The 24,852-nt window shown below is 34.3% G+C and overlaps 1 protein-coding gene across 9 annotated transcripts in view; it reads left to right on the forward strand.

The window, feature by feature from the left end:
* SSBP2 (single stranded DNA binding protein 2) overlaps window positions 1-24,852 on the forward strand; it is a 304,408-nt gene that overhangs the window by 94,643 nt on the left and 184,913 nt on the right. For 5 of the 9 annotated variants that reach the window (XM_058728082.1, XM_058728030.1, XM_058728011.1 and 2 more), the window contains exon 4: window positions 10,210-10,294. The exons of 1 other annotated variant lie outside the window; for it this stretch is intronic. In XM_058728082.1, coding sequence (XP_058584065.1) covers window positions 10,210-10,294 — 85 coding nt within the window. Of the gene's footprint in view, window positions 1-1,560; window positions 1,649-3,308; window positions 3,433-10,209; window positions 10,295-24,852 lie in introns of all 9 variants that reach the window. 3 more of the 9 variants (XM_058728072.1, XM_058728063.1, XM_058728046.1) reach the window with 2 other exon arrangements.

Genomic DNA, 24,852 nt, shown 5'->3' on the forward strand with positions numbered 1-24,852 from the left:
AGGATTTTGGATTAAAACTCAAAGATTTTAAACATGTTATATTACATGATTAGATTTGTCCTTTTAGACATTCACTTGGCATCAACAGAGATGGATTGAAGAGGGTTGAGAACAAAGATGGAGTCTAGTTACAAGGCAAGTTTAATCGTCCAGTTGAAAGGTGATAGGTGATTGATCACAGATAGGAAACAATGAGTAGAATAGTTGGCATGTGAAGGATGAGTTTCCTAGGTTTTAGATTTGGATGGTGGGATGAATAGTGATGTCATTGACTGAAAGAGGAAATATAGAAAGAGCAGCAGGCTTTGGGGAAAAAAATGCCATAATTTATGTTGTACAGGTTAAATTTTGAGATGCCTCTGTGACACTCAGATAGTGATGCCCTAACACAAAGTCAGAGGTCTGGGTGTATAGCTCAGAGACAAGTCCATAATGGTTTGGAAATAATGAGCACAGACCATACTGAAGGTGAAAAGTGCTTACAGATTCAACTGCCCAGTGTAACCAGTGAGACAGCACCTGGGGTTAGAACCCTGAGGAAAGTCAACATTTAAGCCTGGGTGGATGAAGAGCAGCCTCAAAGGAAAATAATTGGAAAGGGAGAAGGGTAATCAGGAGAGAATAATGCATGGGAACCAGGAAAGGCATTTAAGGCAGAGATTAAAGTTTATAACAATTGTAAGTAAGAGGACATAAAGATTTTCATGAATTGAGAAGTAAGGTGAATTTTGGTGGTCTTGAGGAAAATAGTTTTGGTAAAGTGGTGAAAGAAATTCAGAAAGCTTCTGTAATTTGTTTTTCTACCTCGAGGGTTACTGAGAGTAGTCGAAGTGTGTGGTGGCATATGTAGTTTTCAGATTAACAAGAGAACACGACCTAACATTTTAGTTTTAAAATTTTTTTTTAAATTTTTTTAAATGTTTATTTATTTTTGAGAGAGAGAGAGAGAGAGACAGCAGGGGAGAGGCAGAGAGAGAGGGAGACAGAATCCCAGGCAGGCTCCATGCTGTCAGCACAGAGCCTGACGTGGGGCTTGAACCCATGAACCATGAGATCATGACCTGAGCCGAAACCAAGAGTTGGACGCTTAACCAACTGAGCCACCCAGGTGCCCCTAAATTTATTTTTTTATTTTAAGTTTATTTATTTATTTTGAGAGAGAGACAGGGAGAGCAAGCAGGGGAGGGGCAGAGAGAGAGAGGGAGAGAGAGAATCCCAAGCAGGCTCTACGCTGTCAGTGTGGAGAAAGATGTGGGCATCTAACCCGTGAACCGTGAGATCATGACCTGAGCTGATACCAAGAGTCGGTCTCTTAACTGACTGAGTCACCCAGGTGCCCCAATAGCCTTGTCAATGTGTATAATTTATTTATTTACTTTTTAAAATACTGACTTTTTATTTTATTTTAGAGAGAGAGTGTGAATGCTGGCAGGGGGTGGGGGGGGAGAGAGAGAGAGATGGAGAGAGAGAGAGAGAGAGAGAGAGAGAGAGAGAATGAATGAATGAATGAATGAATATCTCCGCTGAGCTTGGAGCCTGACTCTGGGCTTCAACCCACAGCCCTGGAATCAATGACCTGAGCCCAAATCAGGAATGGGATGCTCAGCCAGCTCAGCCAACTGAGCCACCCAGGACCTCCTCAATTTGTGTAATTTAAATTTAAGTCTTCTTTATTTAATGTTTTAATGGCAGGAAGTATGCCTTATTCTTATTTAATTTTATATATAAAACACCTTTTGAAATAACTTTGTTTCCATGTATTTATATACTGAAATAACTATATATGATATCACAGAGAAAATAAACGAATAGCTAAGATTGTCATGAGAACTCAGTTTCTTTCACCTGGGAGTGAGAAGTCAAATCTTAACAGTATACTAACACTCTAATGATTTTAGAGTCTAATGGATGAATATCAGGTATAGCTAAGAATAACCAAGTACCCATGTGAAAACAGTAGCTTGAATTAGTCAACTGGTCACCTGAATGGTATAATAATTATCATTGGCAGACTAATTCTTACTCATGTCACATGTCTCTCCTGTAATAGGCATGGCATAACTTTTTGAATTGAGTTAACATAGGGTGGGGAATGGGTGAAATAGATGATGGGGATAAAGGAGGGCACTTGTGATGAGCACTGGGTATTGTATGGAAGTGTTGAATCACTATATTGTACACCTGAAATTAGTGTTACATTGTATGGTAACTAGCTGGAATTTAAATAAAAACTAAAAAAAGAAAAAAAGTTAAACAGCAATATAAGATAGTGCAGGTGACAATTAAAATAGGAGTATAATCTGGTGAGAAGGGAGTAAAAAGTATTACAAGAGAGAAATAAAACAGAGGTGATTAGGCTAAAAAGAAATAGCAAAATGTTCCTGGGAGCAAAAAAAATGTAAAAAAAATAGGAAAATTTGTTGGCGAGAAGATACTATAAATAAATGATGGAATTTTCCACTAAAAACAAAGGATTAGAAAGGAAACTGAGGCAAATTTTACTCTGTTAATAGGAAAACTTCTTCTCTTGCCATACTAGTTTTGAGACTTTTCTAGAATATGTATTTTTTAGTACCTTTATTCTTCTTTTAAAAGTACTTTTGCATATACCATCTCTTGTATCTGTACAAAAGCCTATAAAATACATTAACAGATACTGTTTTCTCTCTTTTTCCATAAAGAAGCTAATGGAAGGAAACTATTTTCTCAAGGTCAGATTTAGAATTAGAGCTGAAATTTCCTGAATTGTAACCAGTGCTCATCTCAGTAACAGATGATATTTCTTTTTTTTTTTTTTTATTTTAAATTTTTTTTTTTTTTTTCAACGTTTATTTTATTTTTTGGGACAGAGAGAGACAGAGCATGAACGGGGGAGGGACAGAGAGAGAGGGAGACACAGAATCGGAAACAGGCTCCAGGCTCTGAGCCATCAGCCCAGAGCCTGACGCGGGGCTCGAACTCACGGACCGTGAGATCGTGACCTGGCTGAAGTCGGACGCTTAACCGACTGCGCCACCCAGGCGCCCCAACAGATGATATTTCTTAAACACAGAGCAGATTTTAGTGGCCCACTATTAATAAGACATTAATTACAGTTCCCTTTTGAACATCCTGAGTGGCTAATTCTAGACAGTACATAATGGGACTCAGAAAAGTTGTCTCTTCTGAGTCTGGTCTATATTGAGGCATCTATACATCACTGGCAGCTGCATGTAGGGTGAGGGGGTGGTTGCCATAGGATACTCAGGAAATGAGTTGGAGTATGAGAGTCAAAGGTAGGATAACAAAGTGTTTGCTGTCTTATCTAGGACAGGTATCTACTACACTTGTAACAGCTGATGCTGCTTGGCCTGCCAGAGCTGCATAAACTTGCCCATAATCAGCATGAGCCATCTTGAAATGAAAACTCTTCATACCATACTCACATTAGAGGTAAAATAATGTAAGAATGAAAAAGTTCAAGCCCAGCTCTGCCACTAACCAACTGTGTGACCCCTAGGCAAATTATTTAACCTTTTTAAGCTTTGGCTCCCTCGTTGATAAAACAGGCATAATAATGGGAGGATTAAATGCTGAATGTGTGATGCTTAATATATGATGCTTGAATTTAGCACATAAGCTATTTTAATGATACTTTAAACTATTAATTTATAATTAACCCAAGAGTATTGTGAGAATGATGGCAGCGGGACAAAATGTAATTCTTGCGTTTTGTAAACTATTAAATAATGCTTTGGAATAAGACATTGCATGTATGTCTTCATGCTCTTCATCTAAGATGATTAGCAGGTACATGTATATTTTACATAAAACCCTCTTTAGTGTTATGAATAGTTTTCTTCAGTATAGATTATGAGGATCTAAGAGTCATTTAAAATACATTTTTGGGTCAAAGAGAAATAACTTCCTTAGCTATTAACAATTTGAAATTAAAGTAACATGGCATGCTCCTTAGAAAAAAAAAATTTCCCCTGTGTTCTTTTCTTCTTTTAATTTTTATTTTCAGGTAGTCCCGAATGTGGCCAGTGGATTAAGGTTATATAATTATGTTAGCATCCCATCTTCTGGACACTTCTGACATGATTATTCACCCTTGTAGACTTTTCTGACAACCATTTTGCGTTCCTTGTTCCTTACAGATACTGACAGCTAGTGAAGTCATCTCCACTCACATCCTCAGAATAGAAGAAAAACAGTTAATGTATTAGTGTTGAATCCTCAATTTGGAAATCTTATGTTTTCCTTCGATTTATGTGGGGAAAATTTTAATAATTACAAATGGTACAAGAACAAAGATTTTAATACTTTGCAGGTTTTGATTCCTGTAGTTGGTCTCTAACCTCTTCCTTTGTAAAATACTTATTTTTCACTTGTTTCTGCATAGGAACAAAGAGACTGTGTAAATCTCAACCATTACTCATGATGATGAATCCACCGCATTTCAAGGATAATATTTTCATGTCCAGCTTAATAGATGATCTGTAAAGATTTGAAAAGCTCCTTAGCTGCTAGCATTTATGGTTGTTAAGGGAAGTCTGTGTCTATAGAAGTTCAGAATTTTCTACCCTTGGCCCTCATGGGAAACAAGGAACCAGTTCTGTGGGTCATCAGAAAAGCTTACTAAAGTAATTAATGAAATTCCTCAAGCTAAGAACAAATCAAGTATTGCTATGACTCTTACCTACTTAAAAAGCCTAATTTTTCCTCTAGGACATACGTCCACATTTTCATATGGTAAATGTCATATTATAATATCAGCCAAAAGTCTTTGCCCAGAGTATTGTAAAATTTTAATAATATATGAGAAGTAACTTCCACATTGGGTTGTATTTGGGCGCTTTAGGAAATTGAGTCTCAATTTTCAATTCAACTCATCACTAGTTTTGGATCCACGGTCACATATATGCCATGAATTTTATATCTTCTTTTTTCCTCTGTGAAGCATATGACATAGCATATTGCATAGATTATGAGTTAATATACACTTGAAATATTAATAGGAGAAAATCGTAGTTTAAAATGTTAATTTATGAAGGGTTTATAGAGGTCTTCTCATTTTAAGCTTGTTATTTTCTAAATTAGGTAAGTGATTTATCTACTGTCCCACAAAACCAAGCATGGAATAATTGCAGAATGTGAACTCACATTTTGATCATCATGCAGCTTTGTTGTTGTTGTTATGATTATAACTAATTCTTCTCAAATATTGCAATGATATTGTAGCAGTCACAATATACTCTATGAATCAGATAAACTAGTGCAAAACATGGGTTGGATTTTCTAGAAAAGGTAAACTTTTGAAATATCTTTCCCATTTGTGATGACTTCTTAGGTAAGAACATATAAATACTTATAAAGTAGATGAAATGTGTTTAACATGAATATCATAACACTAAAAATAAATTTGTATTTAATTTTTAAATTCATCTTATACTTAGAATTTTGTAACGTATTTTACTTTAATTATGAAACTCCTAATGAATAGAGTTTATAAATTGAAAATTTACCTTATTTTTATGATGAGTATTCTTTATTATTAGTATCTCATAGGTTTCTCGTGGTCTCCTTAGCTGTATGGTCTTTGAAGTGATGGAATAGAGATTGCGAATACACAGAAAGAATTAATATTTGTTTTAATCACTGTAAAATGGTACCTAAAACAGGGCTGGCCAGGATACTTTTTTTTTCCTCATTTTTTTCAAATTGTGGCAAAATACACAAAACATAAAATTCATCATCTTAACCATTTTTAAGTGTACAGTTCAGTGGTATTAAATATATTCATAATGTTGTGTAGTCTTCACCACCATCTATCTCCATAACTCTTTTATTTTGTGAAATTGAAACTCTATATCCATTAAACAATAACTCTCCATTCATTCCCCATTCTTCCATCCCCTGTCAACCACCATTCTGCTTTCTTTCTTTATGATTTTTGGCTACTGTAAGTACCTCATATAAGTAAAATCATGTAGTATTTGTCTTTTAGAGACTAGCTTCACTTAGCACAGTGTCCTTGTGGTTCATCTGTATTGTAGCATATGTTAGAATTTCCTTCCTTTTAAAGGCTGAGTAATTTTCCATTGTATTTATATAGTATGTCTACTTAACCATCAGTGGGCACCTGGGTTGCTTCCATATTTTAGCTATTGTGAATAATGCTGCTATGAACCTACGTGTATAAATATCTCTTTGAGACTCTGCTTTCAATTAAAAAAATTTTTTTTAACATTTTATTTATTTTTGAGAGAGAATGACAGAGCGCAAGTTGGGGAGGGGCAGAGACAGAGAGGAAGACACAGAATCCGAAGTAGGCTCCAGGCTCTGAGCTCCACCACAAACTGTGAGATCATGACTTGAGCCAAAGTCAGCCACTTAACCAACAGAGCCACTCAGGCGCCCCTGCTTTCAATTTTTTTCTAAGTTTTTATTTTTATTTATTTATTTTGAGAGAGAGAAGGGGAGAGGCAGAAAGAGGGAGAGAGAGAAGAGGCACCAGGGTGGCTCAGTCAGTTAAGCCTCTGACTCTAGATTTTGGCTCAGGTCATTTATCTCCTGGTTTGTGAGTTTGAGCTCCACATTACACTCCATGCTGGCAGTGTGCATCCTGCTTGGTATTCTCTCTCTCTCTCTCTCTCTCTCTCTCTCTCTCTCTCTCTCTCTCTCTCTCTCTCTCTCTCTTCTGCCCCTCCCCAGATTGTTCTAAGTAAATAAATAAACTTAAAAAAAAAAAAAATGAAGAGGAAGAGCAAGAATCCCAAGCTGGCTCTGTGCTATTAGCATAGACCCTGACGGGGAGCAGGGCAGAAGGCTCGATCCCACAATCCCATGAGATCAAGACCTGAGCCGAAACCGAGATTCCAATGCTTAACCTACTGAGCCACCCAGCACCCTGTGCTTTCAGTTCTTGTGGGTATAAACCCAGAAGTAGAATTGCTAGATCATATGGTTAAATTTATTCCTGGGTATGTTACTTTTTTTGATACAATTGTGAATGGAATTGTTGTCTTGATTTTGCTGCCTGATAGTTCATTGTTACTTTATAGAAACACAGCTGATTTTTATGTATTGATTTTATATCCAGCAACTTTACTGAATCCATTTATTTAGTTCTAGCAGATATTTTGTTGATGGTGTCTTTAGTAATTTGAGTCTTCTATGTCTCTTCTATGTCTCTCTCCCTTTTTTTAAAGTTTATTTGTTGTGAGAGAGAATGTGTGTGTGTGATTAGGGCAGGGGCAGAGAGAAAGGGAGAGGGAGACTCCCAATCAGGCTCTGCACTGACAGCACAGAGCCTGACATGGGGCTTGAACTTAGAAAGCACGTGATCATAACCTGAGCCGAAATCAAGAGTTGGATGCTTAACCAACTGAGCCACCCAGGCACCCCTTTCCTCCTGTTACTGATCTCTAACTTCATCCCATTGTGGTCAGAGAAGATACTTTGTATGATATCTATCTTTTCAAATCTACTGAGACTTAATGTGTGCTTTAACATATGGCCTATTCTGGAAAATGTCCCATGTGCACTTGAGAGGAAGGTATATGCTGTTGTTGCTGGGTGGAGTGTTTTGCATATGTCTGTTAAATCTAGTTACTTTACTGTGTTGTTTAATTTCTGTTTCCTTGTTTATCTTTTGTCTGGTTGTTTTGTCCAGTATTGAGAGTGGAGTATTAATATCTGTAATTATTATTGTATAACTGTGTATTTCTCCCTTTGGTAAATGTCTTCAAAGTGTGTATTTCTTTAACTTTATTCAAGGAGATCATGTATGGGTAATGTATTATTGTCAGAAAAATACCATATAAAAAGTTATCTCATTTTAGTAAGTTGTTTTATTATCCCTCATCTTGATCTTGTAAACTTTTAACCTTACATTAAATCCATAAAGGGAAACTTAAAAATAGAAATAGAGCAGTGTTACTGTTCCAAGGTAAATATTTAATTTAATAATATGTGTATAAATAATTATTTATTGATAGTTATTTAATAACTTTTAGGACATAGTCTGATAAGAAATTATTAGTTTTTTTCCAGTCCATTTTGTAAGACAACATTTTAAAAGTAAAAATGTAATAATTTCCAAGAAGGTTCTTACAGCATTTGCTAGGAAATTAGTGAATAAGAAGAGATATTAAGATGTTTGTCATAATATTGCACATATTATTTTCTGTTTAAATACAATTTAAAGACGACCATTATAATTTTGTTTTTTAAGAGCTTTGAAGTTCCTTAATAACATGAACATAAGAAATAATAATTACAATATACTATAACTCATAACACACTTGATATAGGCAGAAAACTTTTACCTGTATCTTTGTATATCTATAATTTGTATACTTTTTGTCCCAAAAAGGACCTAAGAAGACCAAGTGCAACTTTTAATTGCGTTATTGTTTTCCTTATTTTCCTTGCTTATTGTGGAAACTTCAAAGGAAATTAAATGGCAGTACTCAATCATTCATATTTTTTACTGTTGAAGATAATCTTATTTTACTGAACTAGTTGTGTTATAAGGCCTACAGAATGTTTTCTCCTAGCTGTGGAGAGAGAGATTCAGGCTGTCTCCAAGGGTCAAACCAAAGAGGCCAGGTTTAATTTATCTTTCTTTTTTTTATGCCAATACTTATATGTTCTTTTTTCTTTTTTTAATTTTTATTTAATTATTTTTTAAAAATTATATCTAAGTTAGCATGTAGCAGCAACAATGATTTCAGGAGTAGATTCCTGAATGCCCCTTACTCATTTAATCCATCCCACAACCCCTCCAGTAACCCTCTGTTTGTTTTCCATATTTAAGAGTCTCTTGTGTTTTTGTCCCCCTCCCTGTTTTTATATTATTTTTGCTTCCCTTCCCTTATGTTCATCTGTTTTGTATCTTAAAGTCCTCTTATGAGTGAAGTCATATGATATTTGTCTTTCTCTGACTGACTAATTTCACTTAACATAATACCCTCTAGTTCCATCCACATAGTTGCGAATAGCAAGATTTCATTCTTTTTGATTGCTGAGTCATACTCCATTGTGTGTGTGTGTGTGTGTGTGTGTGTGTGTGTGTGTGTGTATATATATATATACCATATCTTCTTTATCCATTCATCCATCGATGGACATTTGGGCTCTTTCCATACTTTGACTATTGTTGATAGTCCTAACAATATGTATGCATTTTAAACTTTAATGCAAGCTAATCATAGTGTTGATTATATTATTGATAATATGCTTACTCTGTTAGATGCTGTATTTATGTTATATAATTTAATTTTCTCAACAATCCCATTTTATAGAAACAATTCCCTTAATAGAAAGGAGGAAATTGTGTTTCTGATCTGTTTAAGCAATTTGAGCTAGTAATTAATTTACAGAGCTGGCTTCTGAGAAGTGTCCTGTTCCAAAACCTGTGCTCTTAACCAATTGATTAGTCTATTTTCCATTTCTGTAGAGTGGGAAATGTATAATAAAAAAAGATTTCTGTTGATCAGTATAATTGCCTTTGTTGCCAGTGTTTCTAGATATTTGCTTTCCTGAATTTGAATCCTTTGCTCATGCTCATTGTTAATTTCATTGATGGAAGGATGATCAGAGACATAATTTTGTAAGCAGTATAATTATTTTTCCCAACGCTTCCACCTTACTTATTCCCATTGTTTTTGAATAGGAGGGGAAAAAAGAGACCATGGATTTTTTGAATTTTCAAAATTACTAACCTATTTTGGTAATTGCAAGGCCAAAAAAGAGAATATTTTAGGAAAATGTATTTGTTTGAACAGTGTGATTAAATGGTCAGGATATTGGCCTGGTAATTGGAAAACAAAATTACCTTGAAAAAAAATAATGTGTCACTTTATTCTTTAATGATTAAATTAGGGTATTATTTACTGTTGTTTTTATGGGGAAGCTGTGAAAGGCATTGTAATTATTTCAATCATGTGTTTAAGCTATATAAACAGATAATTTAAAATGACAGTTTAAAAGATGTTTTAATTTTTTTTAGAAAAAAAATCTTAGCATTTCTGAAACAGCTATTTCTGAAAGATGTTATTGCAGGAAGAACCCTGCTGGATTTAAATCTTTCATAGAAACATTTGTCCTGAAGAAGAAAACACATTTTGTATAAAGAGTAATACATGTCTTCTATTTTTGGAATTTTGATCTCTCATTTGGTGTTATCTGCTTTTCTTAATGTTACCATAATTACTTTTTTAGTGTATTTTGGGATCTCTACTGTGCAGCTCCAGAAAGACGGGAAACATGTGAGCATTCAAGTGAAGCAAAAGCCTTCCATGATTATGTGAGTTAATGTTTAATTGAACTAAATTATATTGTTAGTTTTCTTTTTAACCACTACTCTTGAAAAATTCATTGGACCATCTATTCTTTTTCTTTGGTTTTAAGAAACTGGGTGTTATTTTTTTCTTAAAAATTAGAGTTATAACTTTAAAGCGAAATACAAATGAGTGTTTGTCTTGTTGAAAAGCTTAAGATACAAGGTTAGTCTTAATTCCAAGTTGTTAAACGCATTTTTTTACCTTTAAGCATGCCTGATTTGTGAAATTTCAGATTTATAAAAATGAAGCAGTAATTCTTTATTCTACAAAAGGAGTCATGAGAATACTACAAATGATAAGTTTCTCTTTTGCACATAAGATTTAAAAAATACATAAAGATACTATTTTCTTCTTTTTTATACCTTTCGGTTACATATCAAAACTATCCTCTATACTGAATTAATTTCTACAACTAAAACTTATTGTGAATTAAGGGAAACAGCAAAAGATGCTATGCAAAAATGAAAATGTGATTTTTAAAACTTTTTTTCATTTTTTAATTCTGAGTGGAGGACAGTAGATTGTCCCTGGCTAAGTGACATATATTGAGAATTTTGTTAGAATAACTGCAAATGTGATTTTAGAGAGTTGATGGTATTAGGAAGTAGAATTGTAGAAAATAGGAGGGGAAAAAAACAAAATTTTTTTTTTTAGGGAAAAATTGCATTTAAGAATAAGATAGTATTGTGACGGGTCTGGGAAAATACTGTTTGTAGAATTGACCATAAAGGAAGGACATCTTGAGTTTGGGAGGAAGGAAACCCAATGTCCTTAGCTTGGAGGAGGTGGAAATGGGGCTGGAACCTGAGGAGATATCTGATGGTAACTACCTAAAACTTAACCAGAGGGTTATTTGTTATTTGTTTACTTGGTAGAAGGGGGACATCATTCTGTGTGAATAGCCTTAAGAACCAAAACCAGGACTCAAAAGGGAAAAAGACCTTGTTCTTCCAAATGACATACTTCAGTCTCAGACTAAAGAGTTGAAATAGCCAGGAGAATTACAGCCCTAAAAGTAGCAGTAGGAACAGTGTGCAGGCTGAAGAGAAGGGAAAGTTTGGGCATCTGGCAGGGACTGTGTAATACTTTAACTGTGTTAAGCTGATTAAAGTGACTGCTTGTGCTTGCCTCATCTGACATTGATTGTATTCATAAAGCTTGCTCCGTACCAAACAATAGCTTTTGGGTGAGTGAGTGAAACGGATGCTTTTGCATGGAAAGAAAATGTAGAGAAAATCCAGGTAAGGTAGAATCTAGGACACAGTATTTATGGCAGAAAGTAGAGCAGAGATCCAACCATGATGATGATAAGGAATCTGGCTAGAGTGGGATACTTGCATCTCATCTATCTCCTACACCAAAAAGACATGTCTAGCTTTGACCTGCCATTCATGGGAAACATTTTTGAAATACCCAATAATTTTGGCAACTAGATGGCATTCGATAGTGCCAGTATTGTACTCCAAAGGACAATAATATTTGTGAATCTACATTTTAAGGAATTAATTATGTAAATAATTTTTCAAAATTCCATTGTATAGAAAAATGCACCCTACTGTTTACCATAGAGATCTTACAGGGAATACTGAACTAATTTAGCATGTCTTAGAAGCATTAGATAAATCATCATTGTCATAGCCTCCTCCTCCACCTCTTCCTCATCATCATCCTCATCATCATTGTCCTATTCATTTTGCATTCATGAGGCATTTTCAGTATTTCAGAGAATATTCACACTTGTTAGCTTTAGAAACCCACTTAAAATTCCAAAGTTTTTGATCATGAGCATTGGCTAGAAGTACAATTGAAAGTAGAATAGATTTTCAATGAAGAATAATCCCTTAGCATGTAATTTGGTCCTAAAAAATGTAGTTTAGAAAAAAATTAAGTATTTGGATTTTATAATTCATTATGAATGTTAGCACATGCTTTATCAGATGTTTTCTAATTTTATCTTAAATATTAGTTTTAAGAGATTTGATTTATTTTAGGCAGCATTTTTATTATACCTTTAAGCCAGTTTAGTTTCAGTGATAATATGTCTCCAAAATTGTCTTTTAAATGAAGGTTTGTGAAGAGGTTGATTTACATAATTTTATGTTATAATTGGATTTTAGAAATACATTTTTTTGTAGCATAATTTTATGGTAATTTTCATGAGTAGGATTTCCTGACTTCTTAATAGTAGATAGTTTCTGAAAATAATCAACACAATTCATGTTTAATGTGCAGTATAGAAATTTGAAAGACGCAGGGAAGAAAATGGGAAACAGGAACAAACAATAAGATTGTGGCAAAATTCTAGAATTCTATATTTCTTTATTAGAGTTCATGATGGGACCATTTCTGTAATAGTAATTAATATGTGTACCTACTGCCTTTCAAGGTAGCTCTCAAAGGAGCATTCTGAAAATATTTTGTTCAAGAGCTTCATCTTTAGAATAAAAAAGTACTTGCATGCATAAATTCTCATATGTTTAAAAAATAGTCTTGTTACTTTATAGTCTTTGTTTATATGATTGATAATGGATAATGAAAAATAGACTACTTTTTTAAAAGAAATGATAGAGGCGTAATGAGGTGAATAATGAATAATCTTTTAAATTAAAAAATAGGCTAAAATGTTAAAAATGATTACCTTTTGATATTGGGATTATGCAAAATACTTTCTGTATTTTCCAAATACTTACAGTTAATTTTATATTCAGGAAATTTATTTTAAAACAGAGAAACTTTTACCTTTCAGTGACTACCTTACAATGTCTCTTCGAAATTAGAAAATAACTAATTTAGTAAAATATCACATATTTGAGGTGGTTCTGTGTTTTTATATGCTGTAAGCATTTATGAAAGACTTTGCTTTTTGTATGTGCACATATTGAGGGAGAGATCTATAAACTGAATAGATGTAACTTTTAGGCCATTGTATAACTTTTAATAAACTCTTTTTTGGTAATTATTATCCCAGAAACATTTTTGGCTTTTATTTTAATATTTTTTTTTGGGGGGGGTTGTTTTTTGACCTCTTTAGAATATGGATTTTTGTCACTCTATTATTTTATTTGCTAAGTGATCATTGATGCAATGTTCATACCCTTTCCCTCAAAAAATTACCTGTTCATACTTCCTGTGAGAAAAAGTGAAAACAAAATAAAACATTTAAGATGAGTAAAACCTTGATCTTCTTGGATTTATATTTAAAATGTATTAAATATATGCAGTGCTATTTGTAAAATAATGACACATTTGGAAATCAATAGTAAATAGTGTGCAGGCATGCACTTTTGGGTGACAAAGAGAAAACACAAGGAAATGATTATTATACAAGTTAGAATATGGGAAATGGGAAGAGGTTATGATTGGGATGGGGCTCATGGAAAAGGCTTTTGAGATATTTGGCAAAATTCTATTTTGCCTGACCATGGTGATCATTAATTTATAATAACCATGTGCTTGCTTTATAATATTTCATAAAAATGCCATACATTTATTTTGTATTTTTTCTATATTTGTAATTTTGAAAAATGTTAAAATAGCAAGATATTAAAATATAGTTAAGGTAATTAACTTTAGAAAGGAATAAACACAGTATTTTCCAATGTATTTACGGGTATTGCTAAGCTTCCTCTTTGAGAACTGATGGCAGGAAAATACAGTGATGATCTCCAAACAAATCTGTTTCTTCTCTGCTATGGTAGATAGTGTGAAGTTATGTCTACCTGTTGATTTTCTAGAGGGGAGTGGAAAATAAGATCAGAAATGCTGGAGGAAAGTTTAATAATTAGGAATTTATCGGGGCGCCTGGGTGGCTCGGTCAGTTAAGCATCTGACTTCGGCTCAGGTCATGATCTCGCCGTCCGTGAGTTCGAGCCCCGCGTCAGGTTCTGTGCTGACAGCTCAGAGCCTGGAGCCTGTTTCAGATTCTGTGTCTCCCTCTCTCTGACCCTCCCCCGTTCATGCTCTGTCTCTCTCTGTCTCAAAAATAAAATTAAAAAACGTTAAAAAAAATTTGAAAAAAAAATAATTAGGAATTTATCATATGAGAGGGTATAGAGATTTTACTATGGAGCCATTATTTTACCACATGACTGGGAGATAACTAACTTGGAACTGTAATTTTTATCCTGAGTGAAAACTAGGTTTATCTGAGCTGTAAAATTATTATTAGATGCTACAATATTATCATTAAAAGTAAGCCATCACCTCACATGATTAAAACTAATACATGCTAACTTGTAATGTTTATTGAACTAGCTTTTTTCTCCCCATTAGTATGTTTCTGTTTTACTCTGAAATCACAGGCAATGCTTTTACGTGGAGTTAATTAATATTTACTAGATTTTTTTTGTGCTTCAGATTAACATAGAGTTGTTTTATTTAACAATTCGTTTCTAATTTCATTCATTTCCTAAGAAAAGTATCAATATATACTATTAAACTTAATGAGAAATGTATACAGTGATTATAATTTTAGTTCTCTGGTATGAATGAAGATTCCTTAATTGTCCTAAAGCAGTGATAGAGCCAAAATATATCATTGCTTTAGTGTGGTGGTAATGAAATCACATTATTACAATGAGCTCTTGGAGAGCACAGTATTCGGTTTGTTTTTCCCTGGGGTCTGTCAAATAATAGTACGATAAATGTTAACAGAATATAGTAGTCTGTAAGTCTGGTAGACTGGAGAGGTTTTAAGTTGTTCAAATGTTCAGATAAAGTTGTAGGCTTAAGTTGTGATTGTTGATAACATGATGCTGATTTTTGTATTCTTGCCTAAGAGAATGTTTATAACTTCTAGAAAGGATTATGTTATAGGTTTGTCATGATAGGATACTTTTAAAAAATGATACACAACATGTAATATTATGTAAATAAAACAATAGGAGAATAATGTTTTTATTGATACCTTATGAAAATTGTTTTTGCAGATAATCATATTATATAGGAAAATACTTCTGTAGAAAGTATAACATAGTGAATATAGTCAATAATTTTATAATAACTTTGTGTGGTGACAGATAGTAACTACACTTATGGTAACCATTTTGTAATGTATATAAATGTCAAATCACCATTTTGCCCACCTGAAACTAATATATTATATATCAGTTATACTTCAATTAAAAAAATACATTTTTCTAAAAAGAAAAAAAACTATTGCAGAGAGTTAAGTACACCCTTTGCTATGATAACATCTTCTGTGTACCTCCCTGATATTCCTGTATATTAGATTTTTATAATGGAATGTTTTCTCTAATGATTGGTGAGCTTTCTCAGGGAGGAGGCTTTGTCTTGTCTTTTTCATCCCCTGTGCCCGGCATGGTGCCTGACATGAGATGTTCAAATAATGTGTGGTGTTTATATAAATGAATGGTTAAATAAAATATCTAAGAAGTTTTTGTTATTTTTTAGTTGAATGTAACTGGATATGTAATTTTAGGAAGGTCATTTAATACTACCTTTATTCATTTTGTATTTCAAAACAAATTTAGATAAGACAGTAATCTGTAAAGACATAACAAATGAATCAAAGCAGGTAGCAAAGCCTTTATATCTCAGGAGGCACGGCACTAGGGAATCTAGCTGTGAACAAAATAGATACAATCCCTATTCTCATGGGCTACCATCTAGTGAAAGAGATCTTTTCTCAAGAAGTTTGAAATGTCAAGTAGTAAATTACATGGAGAAACATATTATAGTCTTAGATTGTTAGATCAGTCAGAATGTATATTTAAGACTGGAGAGAGATGGCAAGTACACATAACATCGGATGGGGGTTGTTTTCAGTGTATAGTAGCTGTAATTAGTACCTGCTCAAATTAATGTATCACATTAGGCTATAATTCTCCTACACAGTGTAAAGTAGAGTTGTTGTTTTTTTAATGTTTATTCTTTTTTTTTTTTTTTTTTTTTTTTGAGAAAGAGAGAGTGTCAGAACATGGGTGGAGGAGGGGCAGGGAGAGAGGGAGGCGGAGGAGGGGCAGGGAGAGAGGGAGGCACAGAACCTGAAGCAGGCTCCAGGCTCTGAGCTGTCAGCACAGAGCCTAATGGGGTGCTTAAACTCACGAACCGTGAGATCATGACCTGAGCCACAGTCGGATGCTTAGCCACCTGAGCCACCCAGGCACCCCTAAACGAGAGTTCTCAATAGGATAAGAACACATAAACTTACCTTTAAAATCCATTAAGATAATAAAAACTGGGGGCGCCTGGGTGGCGCAGTCGGTTAAGCGTCCGACTTCAGCCAGGTCACGATCTCGCGGTGCGTGAGTTCGAGCCCCGCGTCAGGCTCTGGGCTGATGGCTCGGAGCCTGGAGCCTGTTTCCGATTCTGTGTCTCCCTCTCTCTCTGCCCCTCCCCCGTTCATGCTCTGTCTCTCTCTGTCCCAAAAATAAATAAAAAATGTTGAAAAAAAAAAAATTAAAAAAAAAAAAAAAAAAAAAAAAAGATAATAAAAACTGTCGTAGGTGTGTATTAATGTTTATCAGTCAGTATATATGCATTTGTTCACCTCAACAGGTTCACTTTTCACCTTATATGCTGTCTTCTTTCTACCATTGTTTTCATTTCTGATAGGATCTAGTTTAATTTCTTTTGCAATGTGTAAACTTTATAAACCACCTTATATTCTTTCTAGCATAAGGTAAGTTGTTTATTTTTTTGTGTGTGTTTTTGTGTAAGCTGTGTCCATTTGAAGAAGCACGTCTACCACTTTACATGTGGTATCTGTGTGTCTGTAATCCCAGCTTGTCACTGTGCCTAGGAATGCTTCTGGGTGGCTTCAAAGTGCTGCAGATAACTATATCAGCTATGTTTCTTATTTCTTTTGATCCTGGGGATTTCCTGTAGGGCAATATGTTATGTCAGCCATTTGATAGAAGACATGAATAATAGGAGACAAGCAAAAAAAGTATAGGCATTTTGGAAGAATTCTACTTAAAAATATTTTATAACATGGGTGGCTCAGTTGGTTAAGCGTCGGACTCTTGATTTCGGCTCAGGTAATGATCTCATGGTTCATGAGATTAAGCCCTGAGTCAAGCCTGGCATTGAGCTCAGTGCTGACAATGGGGAAGCTGCTTGGGATTCTCTCTCTCCCTCTCTGTCAGCCCCTACACCCCCTCAAAATAAATAAATAAACTTAAAAAAAATTTACACCATAATTTCTAGCATTAGATAGATACTACAAAATCCTTAAAGAAATAAATGGAGAAACTAATATGGAAAAGAGATAAACATAAGTATGACTTTATTGACAGCTTGTTTCATTGTGAAAAATATTTTTTCAAAGTATATGGTTTAAAGGAATTTCATCTTTTTTTTTTTAGATGTTTATTTATTTTGAAACAGAGAGCATAAGCAGGGAAGGGGCAGAGAGGGAGGGAGAGAGAGAGAGAGAGAGAGAGAGAGAGAGAGAGAGAGAGAGAAAGAAAGAAAGAAAGAAAATTCCAAGTACGCTCCATGCTGTCAGGACAGAGCCTGATTTGGGGCTTGAATCCACTAAGCAAGGGATCATGACCTGAGCTGAAGTCAGACACTTAACTGACTGAGCCACCCAGGTGCCCCTTCTTTACTATTTTTGATGCTGATATTATACTACCTGTGATTATGTTGCCATAGAGTAATAACATAAAAGCAAAACTGATAGAAATAGGATACTCTTTCAAAAATAATACATAATTCTAATGTATTATTAGAGATATGAAATTCATAAATTTAAAAGTCATATGAAATAAGTTATTTTAGAGGTTTTTAAAAGGAAAAAATGTGTCTAAATACTTTAGATTTGTAGTATAATATATTTCTGTAGCCACTTTGTTTTCTGTTTATATGTTACACAACTTGATTTAAAATTGGTATATTTTGGGGGGCATCTGGCCAACTCAGTTGGTAGAGTGTGTGACTCTTGGTCTTGGGATTGTGAGTTCCAGCCTTATGTTGGGTGTAGCAGTTACTTAAAAATTAAATCTTTACACAACAACAAAAAAAGTCCTCCCCAAAATTGCTGTATTTTGTAGACAACTTAATACAACTTTATGAAAGTCTTACCTTGTTTTTATTCCTTTTCCCTTTGATAAGAGGGCAAAAAATTAAAAATACTGGAAAAAATCATGTGTAATTTACCCCAATCTAGTTTTTAATTATTATTGTATTTCTTGGATTTTGTGGGCATAGGCATAGGTTAGGGGTCCACATCTCTTTTGTAAAAAAATAAGTGCCTCACAAATTTAGGTGTTGTATCTTTGAATATATACTAGAAATTAAAAAAAATTAGTTACTTAGCCAAGAATTAATGGGCAGGGCTATAATGATGTGACATGCTATTTTGTATGAATAAGAATGTGTTATCTATTTTCAGACTTCATGAAATATTTATAAATTTGATTCCATTTATTTTGAGTATAAAGGGCTTCCCCACCCCCCCCGCCCCCCCCCCCCCACACACATAAATATGACCTGATACTTTACTCTGTCTCTTGGGTTTAAAACCACAAACAACTACTATTATAACACAGGGAGTTATTTGCAGCCAGCCACAGTAGATAGATGTTGTCAGTTGTCAAAGTTTAGGTGCTAACTTCTGAATCTTTGAACTTTCTAAAAGGAAATTGTCACCATCTCTTCAAAAAGAAGGTACAGATATTTTTTAAGTGGTTTTTATGATTTTTCTTATGAAAGTCAAACTTTAACTTTAAAATGTGTGGTATTTTGGAATGCCTGGGTGGCTCAGTCAGTTGAGCATCTGACTCTTGATTTCAGCTTAGATCATGATCCCAGGGTTGTGGGACTGAGCCCTGCATCGGGCTCTGTGCTGTGCATGAAGTATACTTTGGGTTCTGTCTCTCTCCCTCTGCCCCTTTCCCCTGCTCGCTTGCTCTCTCTCAATAATAAATAGATAGATAGATAGATAGATAGATAGATAGATAGATAGATAGATAGATAGTGATACATTAAAATATCTAGATTTTTAAAGAAGAAAGGTGTACAACTATTCATCAGTGTAATTCTATGCAGAATTATCACTGAGACGAGTGATTTTGGTAGATATAACTTAGAATCATTCTGTCATTTCTTTATTAACTCTTTTTTGAGAACCCATTTATATACAAGTTACTTTGAGGCTGTGTAAGAGGCAGAGACATAAATATTTCTCTCTCTAGGGATTCATAATTTGGACAGGTATATGAAATGTATATCATGAGTTAGTTGTTATGAGTATAATATAGATAATACCTGTTATACTGTATGAGTTTAAATAATCTGAATGTGCACTGACTTTTGAATGACAACTAGGATTTGGATGAGAAGAGATGTGTGTGAGGGTATCTCAGAGAAACAGGTTGACATTGGAAAAATATAAGGTGTATTTAGGGAATAGTAAGCAGAGCTGTTTGACTATGGAGTAGAAAAACCAAACACAGGATTAATGCTTAGCTAACAGATAGTAAAATTTTAAAACTGTGAGAACACTATGAAATTATCCTGTCATTACTTTTATGTTGAGTTTCCCAGACTCTTGGCCTAGAGGTGAGAAGGAAGAGAACACCCTAGAGGAGAGGCTCTTGGCCTCTTCTGTTTTAACTGAAGCAGTTTAGTTCTCCTTTCCCATTTCTTTCAATTTTCTCTTTCTAATTAAATGGAATGAATCTCCATTTAAGTCATTACGCGTGCCATAAATGAATCTTTTTTTAATCCCGGTGATTGTTCTCCTTTGTCCTTGACTAGTCATCCAAACCAGTCAAATCTATTGCCTAAACATTCCTTATGCATGTCTTCTCCTCTCTAATCTCACTGCAGACACTTAAGTTCAAGTCTTTATCATGTCACAACAGCCTTTCACAGCTGTTTCTGCATCTGTCTTCCTTTACCCCCTGCAGGGTTCAAGAACTCTTCCTTATAGGTTCTTGGTAAGACTCTTAAATAAGCATCTCTGTCTCTCTGTCTCTGTGTCTCTTTATTTTTTATATATTGCCAGTGTCAGAACCCAAAACAGTCCAACAATTTAAAATAAAAGAGTTTCAAAATGCTTATTTGGTCCAACCTACTTATTTTACTAGATAGGGAATTTGGTACCCAGAGAAGTAAATGATATGCCATTGTTTAAAAGTTGAGCAAGGTTTTGTGAGGAAAACTCAGGTTTTCCAAATATTCACTGATAACTATTTCAACTATACTAGATGAAACTTTTGTTATGCCTGCAATGGAGAATCATTTTTTGAGCATATTCAAAAAATAGTAAATTATATTTTAGGACGATTAATATGAGGGCATTGTGTGAGAGGAACTGAAGAAAGGGAAAGGACTAAAGGTGAAAACTGGGGAGAGGCTTTCCTAACAGTCTTGGTAAGAGCTGAAAAGCCTTCGAATGAGGGTAGCAGCAATTGAAATTGAAAATGAAAGATGAAAATGAAGGATAATAAAGAAGAGTTGTAAGAATCAAGGAACACATAAAATTTTTTTTAATTTGTAGTCAACACTACCGATGGACTTTGTGATGCCATTAGCAGAAATCTGAAATTTGGAAGGAAGGACATAGAGAAAGTGTATTCAGCTATAAGAATGGGTTTAATAATGAGAGAAAAAAGGTGAGTTAAGAATTGAGGCATGGGCTCACAGTTTGTGAGCTTGAGCGCCACATCGAGCTCTCTTGCTTCGGATCCTCTGCCTCCCTCTGTCTGCCCTTTCCCATCTTGTTCTCTCTCTTTCTCTCAAACATAAATAAACATTAAAAAAAAGAAAAAGAATTGAGGCCTGGGGATGGAAATTTATTAAAAAAAAAAAAAAAGCTCACATTTAGGGGGTGATAGGAAGGAAGGAGCTAACATTAAGACAAGGGGAAAGTACAACTCAGTGAAAGGTAAACACTTAACACACTAAGGGTAGACTCACTTAGATAGCTTGCCTGGTGTGTTGTATATAGCCCAGGAAATTTCTCAAATCTGTTCACTAGTTCAGGTCCTTCTAATTTGAACTCTAGGGCAACTAATAAAATTTGTTTGGTATTAATGTACTATGTTGAGTTCCTAAGATATTCAAAAGCTGTTTATGGTTTTTGAAGCAAGACTTAAGACTCAAGCATTGTCAATGCCTGAATGATCTTTATAGGCCACAATTTCATTTTAGAAAGCAGTCATGTATTGTATAGGGGGAGAAGTAGATTCAGATTTAGGAGGAAAACTAAATGGACTTAAATGATCCATGACTTCTTCCAGAAGTTTTTGAAACTTAGATTAACAGGGAAATCTCTATATGTTAGCTCTCTTTCTTCATTACAACTTTGTTTTAGCGATCATGTATTGAATTGCTTATTAAGAGCAATGTAAAAGTTCTCATACCTAAGGGAAGTAAACATATAGGCTGTAAAAATATATCATGTTCAATTTTGTAGTCTAGTGTCTTATACTTAATTGGTACTCAATTAATATTTGATGAAGGAATCTACATTCTTGAGGCATGCTATTTCTAAACGAAGTGCCCTACTTCCATGGGAACATTATACTGCTCATATATGACCCATTCAGTATTCCTTTTTCTTGCTTTTCCTTGATCATTACCTTATCTTCCGTATCACCTTATCTTAGCCCTCCTATCATCATTATCCTTGGTTTGTCAGCTCTGAGATAGATATGAAAAGAGAAAATAAAGGAAAATATTTCAGAGCTGAATTCATATTATAATTTTTATTATGGACAAAAGCCCAAATACATAAGAGAAATGGAAAATCTTTAGATATCAAAAATGACTTCTGTATTGCTTACAATAGGACACTTTAATGTGTATTAGAAATTATGGGGATGTTTTCCTTGTGCAAATTGCATCAATAGATAGCCCCATACACTAGACTATCTTCTTTCCTTTTTTCTCTAACCTGAGATATTCTTGTGAAAGGACATTGGGAGCTTGCTATAAATTAAATCTGTAAACCTGTCCTATCACAGGTCACCTTCCTATGTACTCTTTTATCTTTTCCAGACGATAAACATAACCTTTGATCTTTATTCACTATTTTCCTTTCTCAGTTTTTCCTTCCACAAGGCCTACTCCTTTCTTTATGTCTAGGATTTTAATTTTATTCACTACAGAGACATACATAAAGTAACAATATGAACACTGGGAAGTTTGCAGAGAATTGGGAATCTCAGCAGGATTTTATGTTTGAAATATAAATAGAAGTTACTTGGTTTCATCTCCATGTCCACATTCCCAGTGAGATTACTTATTTACATTTACTTACTTGAGGGGCTGGTGGGGTGGGGGAGTGGAGTGGGTGGGGCATTTTAAGTCTCCTATTTGGGAATCATTCTTACCTAACTCCTGTCTTGATTGCTCGAGAGCTCAAGTTCAGACCAAGGTAGGTTTGAGCTGGCACCTCTGCCTGGTCCTTTAGAACTTGTGGTGTGCTTGGAAACCTCTCACTTTCTAAGTGGTCTCTCCTGGAGGGCGCAATGAATGAGGAGGGCACTTTGCTAGCTGACCGTCCCTCAAAGGTTCTTTTCCTGCCCCTTCAGCTGCCTAACATTTAGTTTTCCATCAGCTTGTTCACTTGCTGAGACTTCCAGGCTAATTCTGCTGGTGAGAGAAACTAGGCTTTTGTGTTTTCAATGAATGTTTGGTATTAGTTTCTTCAGTTTCTTGGCAGTGTTACTGAGGGAAACTTTCTGCTTTTTATTACCATCTTCACTTGCTCTTGACCAGCTCCTATACTTTTCTGTGTCAAAGTGGTTTGTCCAGTTAGATCATATACTGAGGCCTCTTTCTTATCTGAGAGATGCTTGTTTCTAGAACAAAAATGATTCCTCTTGCTTAGGGACCTTCCTGTTCCGATTGTTTCCCAGACATTCTCTGAATCAAACTCCTGGGCTTCTTTTCCAAATTTGAATTCTATTAAACATTGATAAACTTAAGCAGTTTCTACCCATGGAAAAAGATAGGCTATCCTCTTAAATCCTTTGCATAACAAATCGTACAAGTAAAATTCTGCTTGTTCAGTGAGGACTTTCCTAACTATTCCAACGTAGGTAAATTGTCCACATTATATATTTAAAATGTGAGATAGGCTGTCTGCGTTCTGATTTTCTTTTGAATCAGGTTATTAGCTTAAAATATTTTCCCTTTCTTATTCTTTTTAAAAACTTTTAGAGTTAAAGTCATAGCAAGGCTGAATTAAAACAAACAAAAAATTTATCTCAGTAATTTTCTTTGAAGTAAAAAAGAGCCAGTAGGATTTTTTTTCTTCTTTTACGAAATTTAAGAAGTGATAATTATATATAGTTTTCTGTAATTTAAATGTGTATGTCATTCTCATGGGCTTTTAATATCTATCTGGAACAAAAGCAGCTGTTGCTTACCTTACTCATATCAAAAGACTAAAATAGCAATAATCGGAGGTGTTTAGGGAAATAGAGTTGATTTACTTAATTTGGATTTTAAAAAAATTGAGGACTTTTTAAAGACTACAATTTCGCTAAAGCCCTTTTAATTAGTTAGTTAATTAATTAATTTTTACCCAATAATAGAAATTAATTAGAAATCCAAAGAAGGAATAATAGATCTTGTTATTAAATATTTGTAGAGAAAAAATTGTGCATATTTTTCCCTTGAGTAAAGTATAAGTAGATAGATACTTACTTTACTCTAGTGGTGCTGTCAAGAATAAAAATATAAGAGCTGTCTTTCTGTTTTGGAGAATCAATGAGTTGAGTCAGAGTTAATTCATAAGGTAATTCAATTTAAGGTTTTTATTTTTGTAATTTTTTATTTAAAAAGAGGAAGTTGTGTTTTTTTGGGGTTTTTTTTTTTTGTTGTTAAAGAATCTTCTGAGGGAGGATCACCTTTTAAAATAAATAACAAGAAATACAAATTCTACTTAATAAAATATTTTTTAGAAGATTTAATTCTACATAATGAAAATTAGAGAAAGAGTAAAAAAAGAGAACTACAGGCCAATATCCCTGATGAATATGGATGCAAAAATTCTCAATAAGATACTAGCAAATCGAATTCAACAGCATATAAAAAGAATTATTCACCATGATCAAGTGGGATTCATTCCTGGGATGCAGGGCTGGTTCAACATTCGCAAATCGATCAACGTGATACATCACATTAACAAAAAAAAAGAGAAGAACCATATGATCCTGTCAATCGATGCAGAAAAGGCCTTTGACAAAATCCAGCACCCTTTCTTAATAAAAACCCTTGAGAAAGTCGGGATAGAAGGAACATACTTAAAGATCATAAAAGCCATTTATGAAAAGCCCACAGCTAACATCATCCTCAATGGGGAAAAACTGAGAGCTTTTTCCCTGAGATCAGGAACACGACAAGGATGCCCACTCTCACCGCTGCTGTTTAATATAGTGCTGGAAGTTCTAGCATCAGCAATCAGACAACAAAAGGAAATCAAAGGCATCCAAATTGGCAAAGATGAAGTCAAGCTTTCGCTTTTTGCAGATGACATGATATTATACATGGAAAATCCGATAGACTCCACCAAAAGTCTGCTAGAACTGATACATGA

Source organism: Neofelis nebulosa, chromosome 1 (assembly GCF_028018385.1).
Source record: "Neofelis nebulosa isolate mNeoNeb1 chromosome 1, mNeoNeb1.pri, whole genome shotgun sequence".
NCBI lineage: Eukaryota > Metazoa > Chordata > Mammalia > Carnivora > Felidae > Neofelis > Neofelis nebulosa.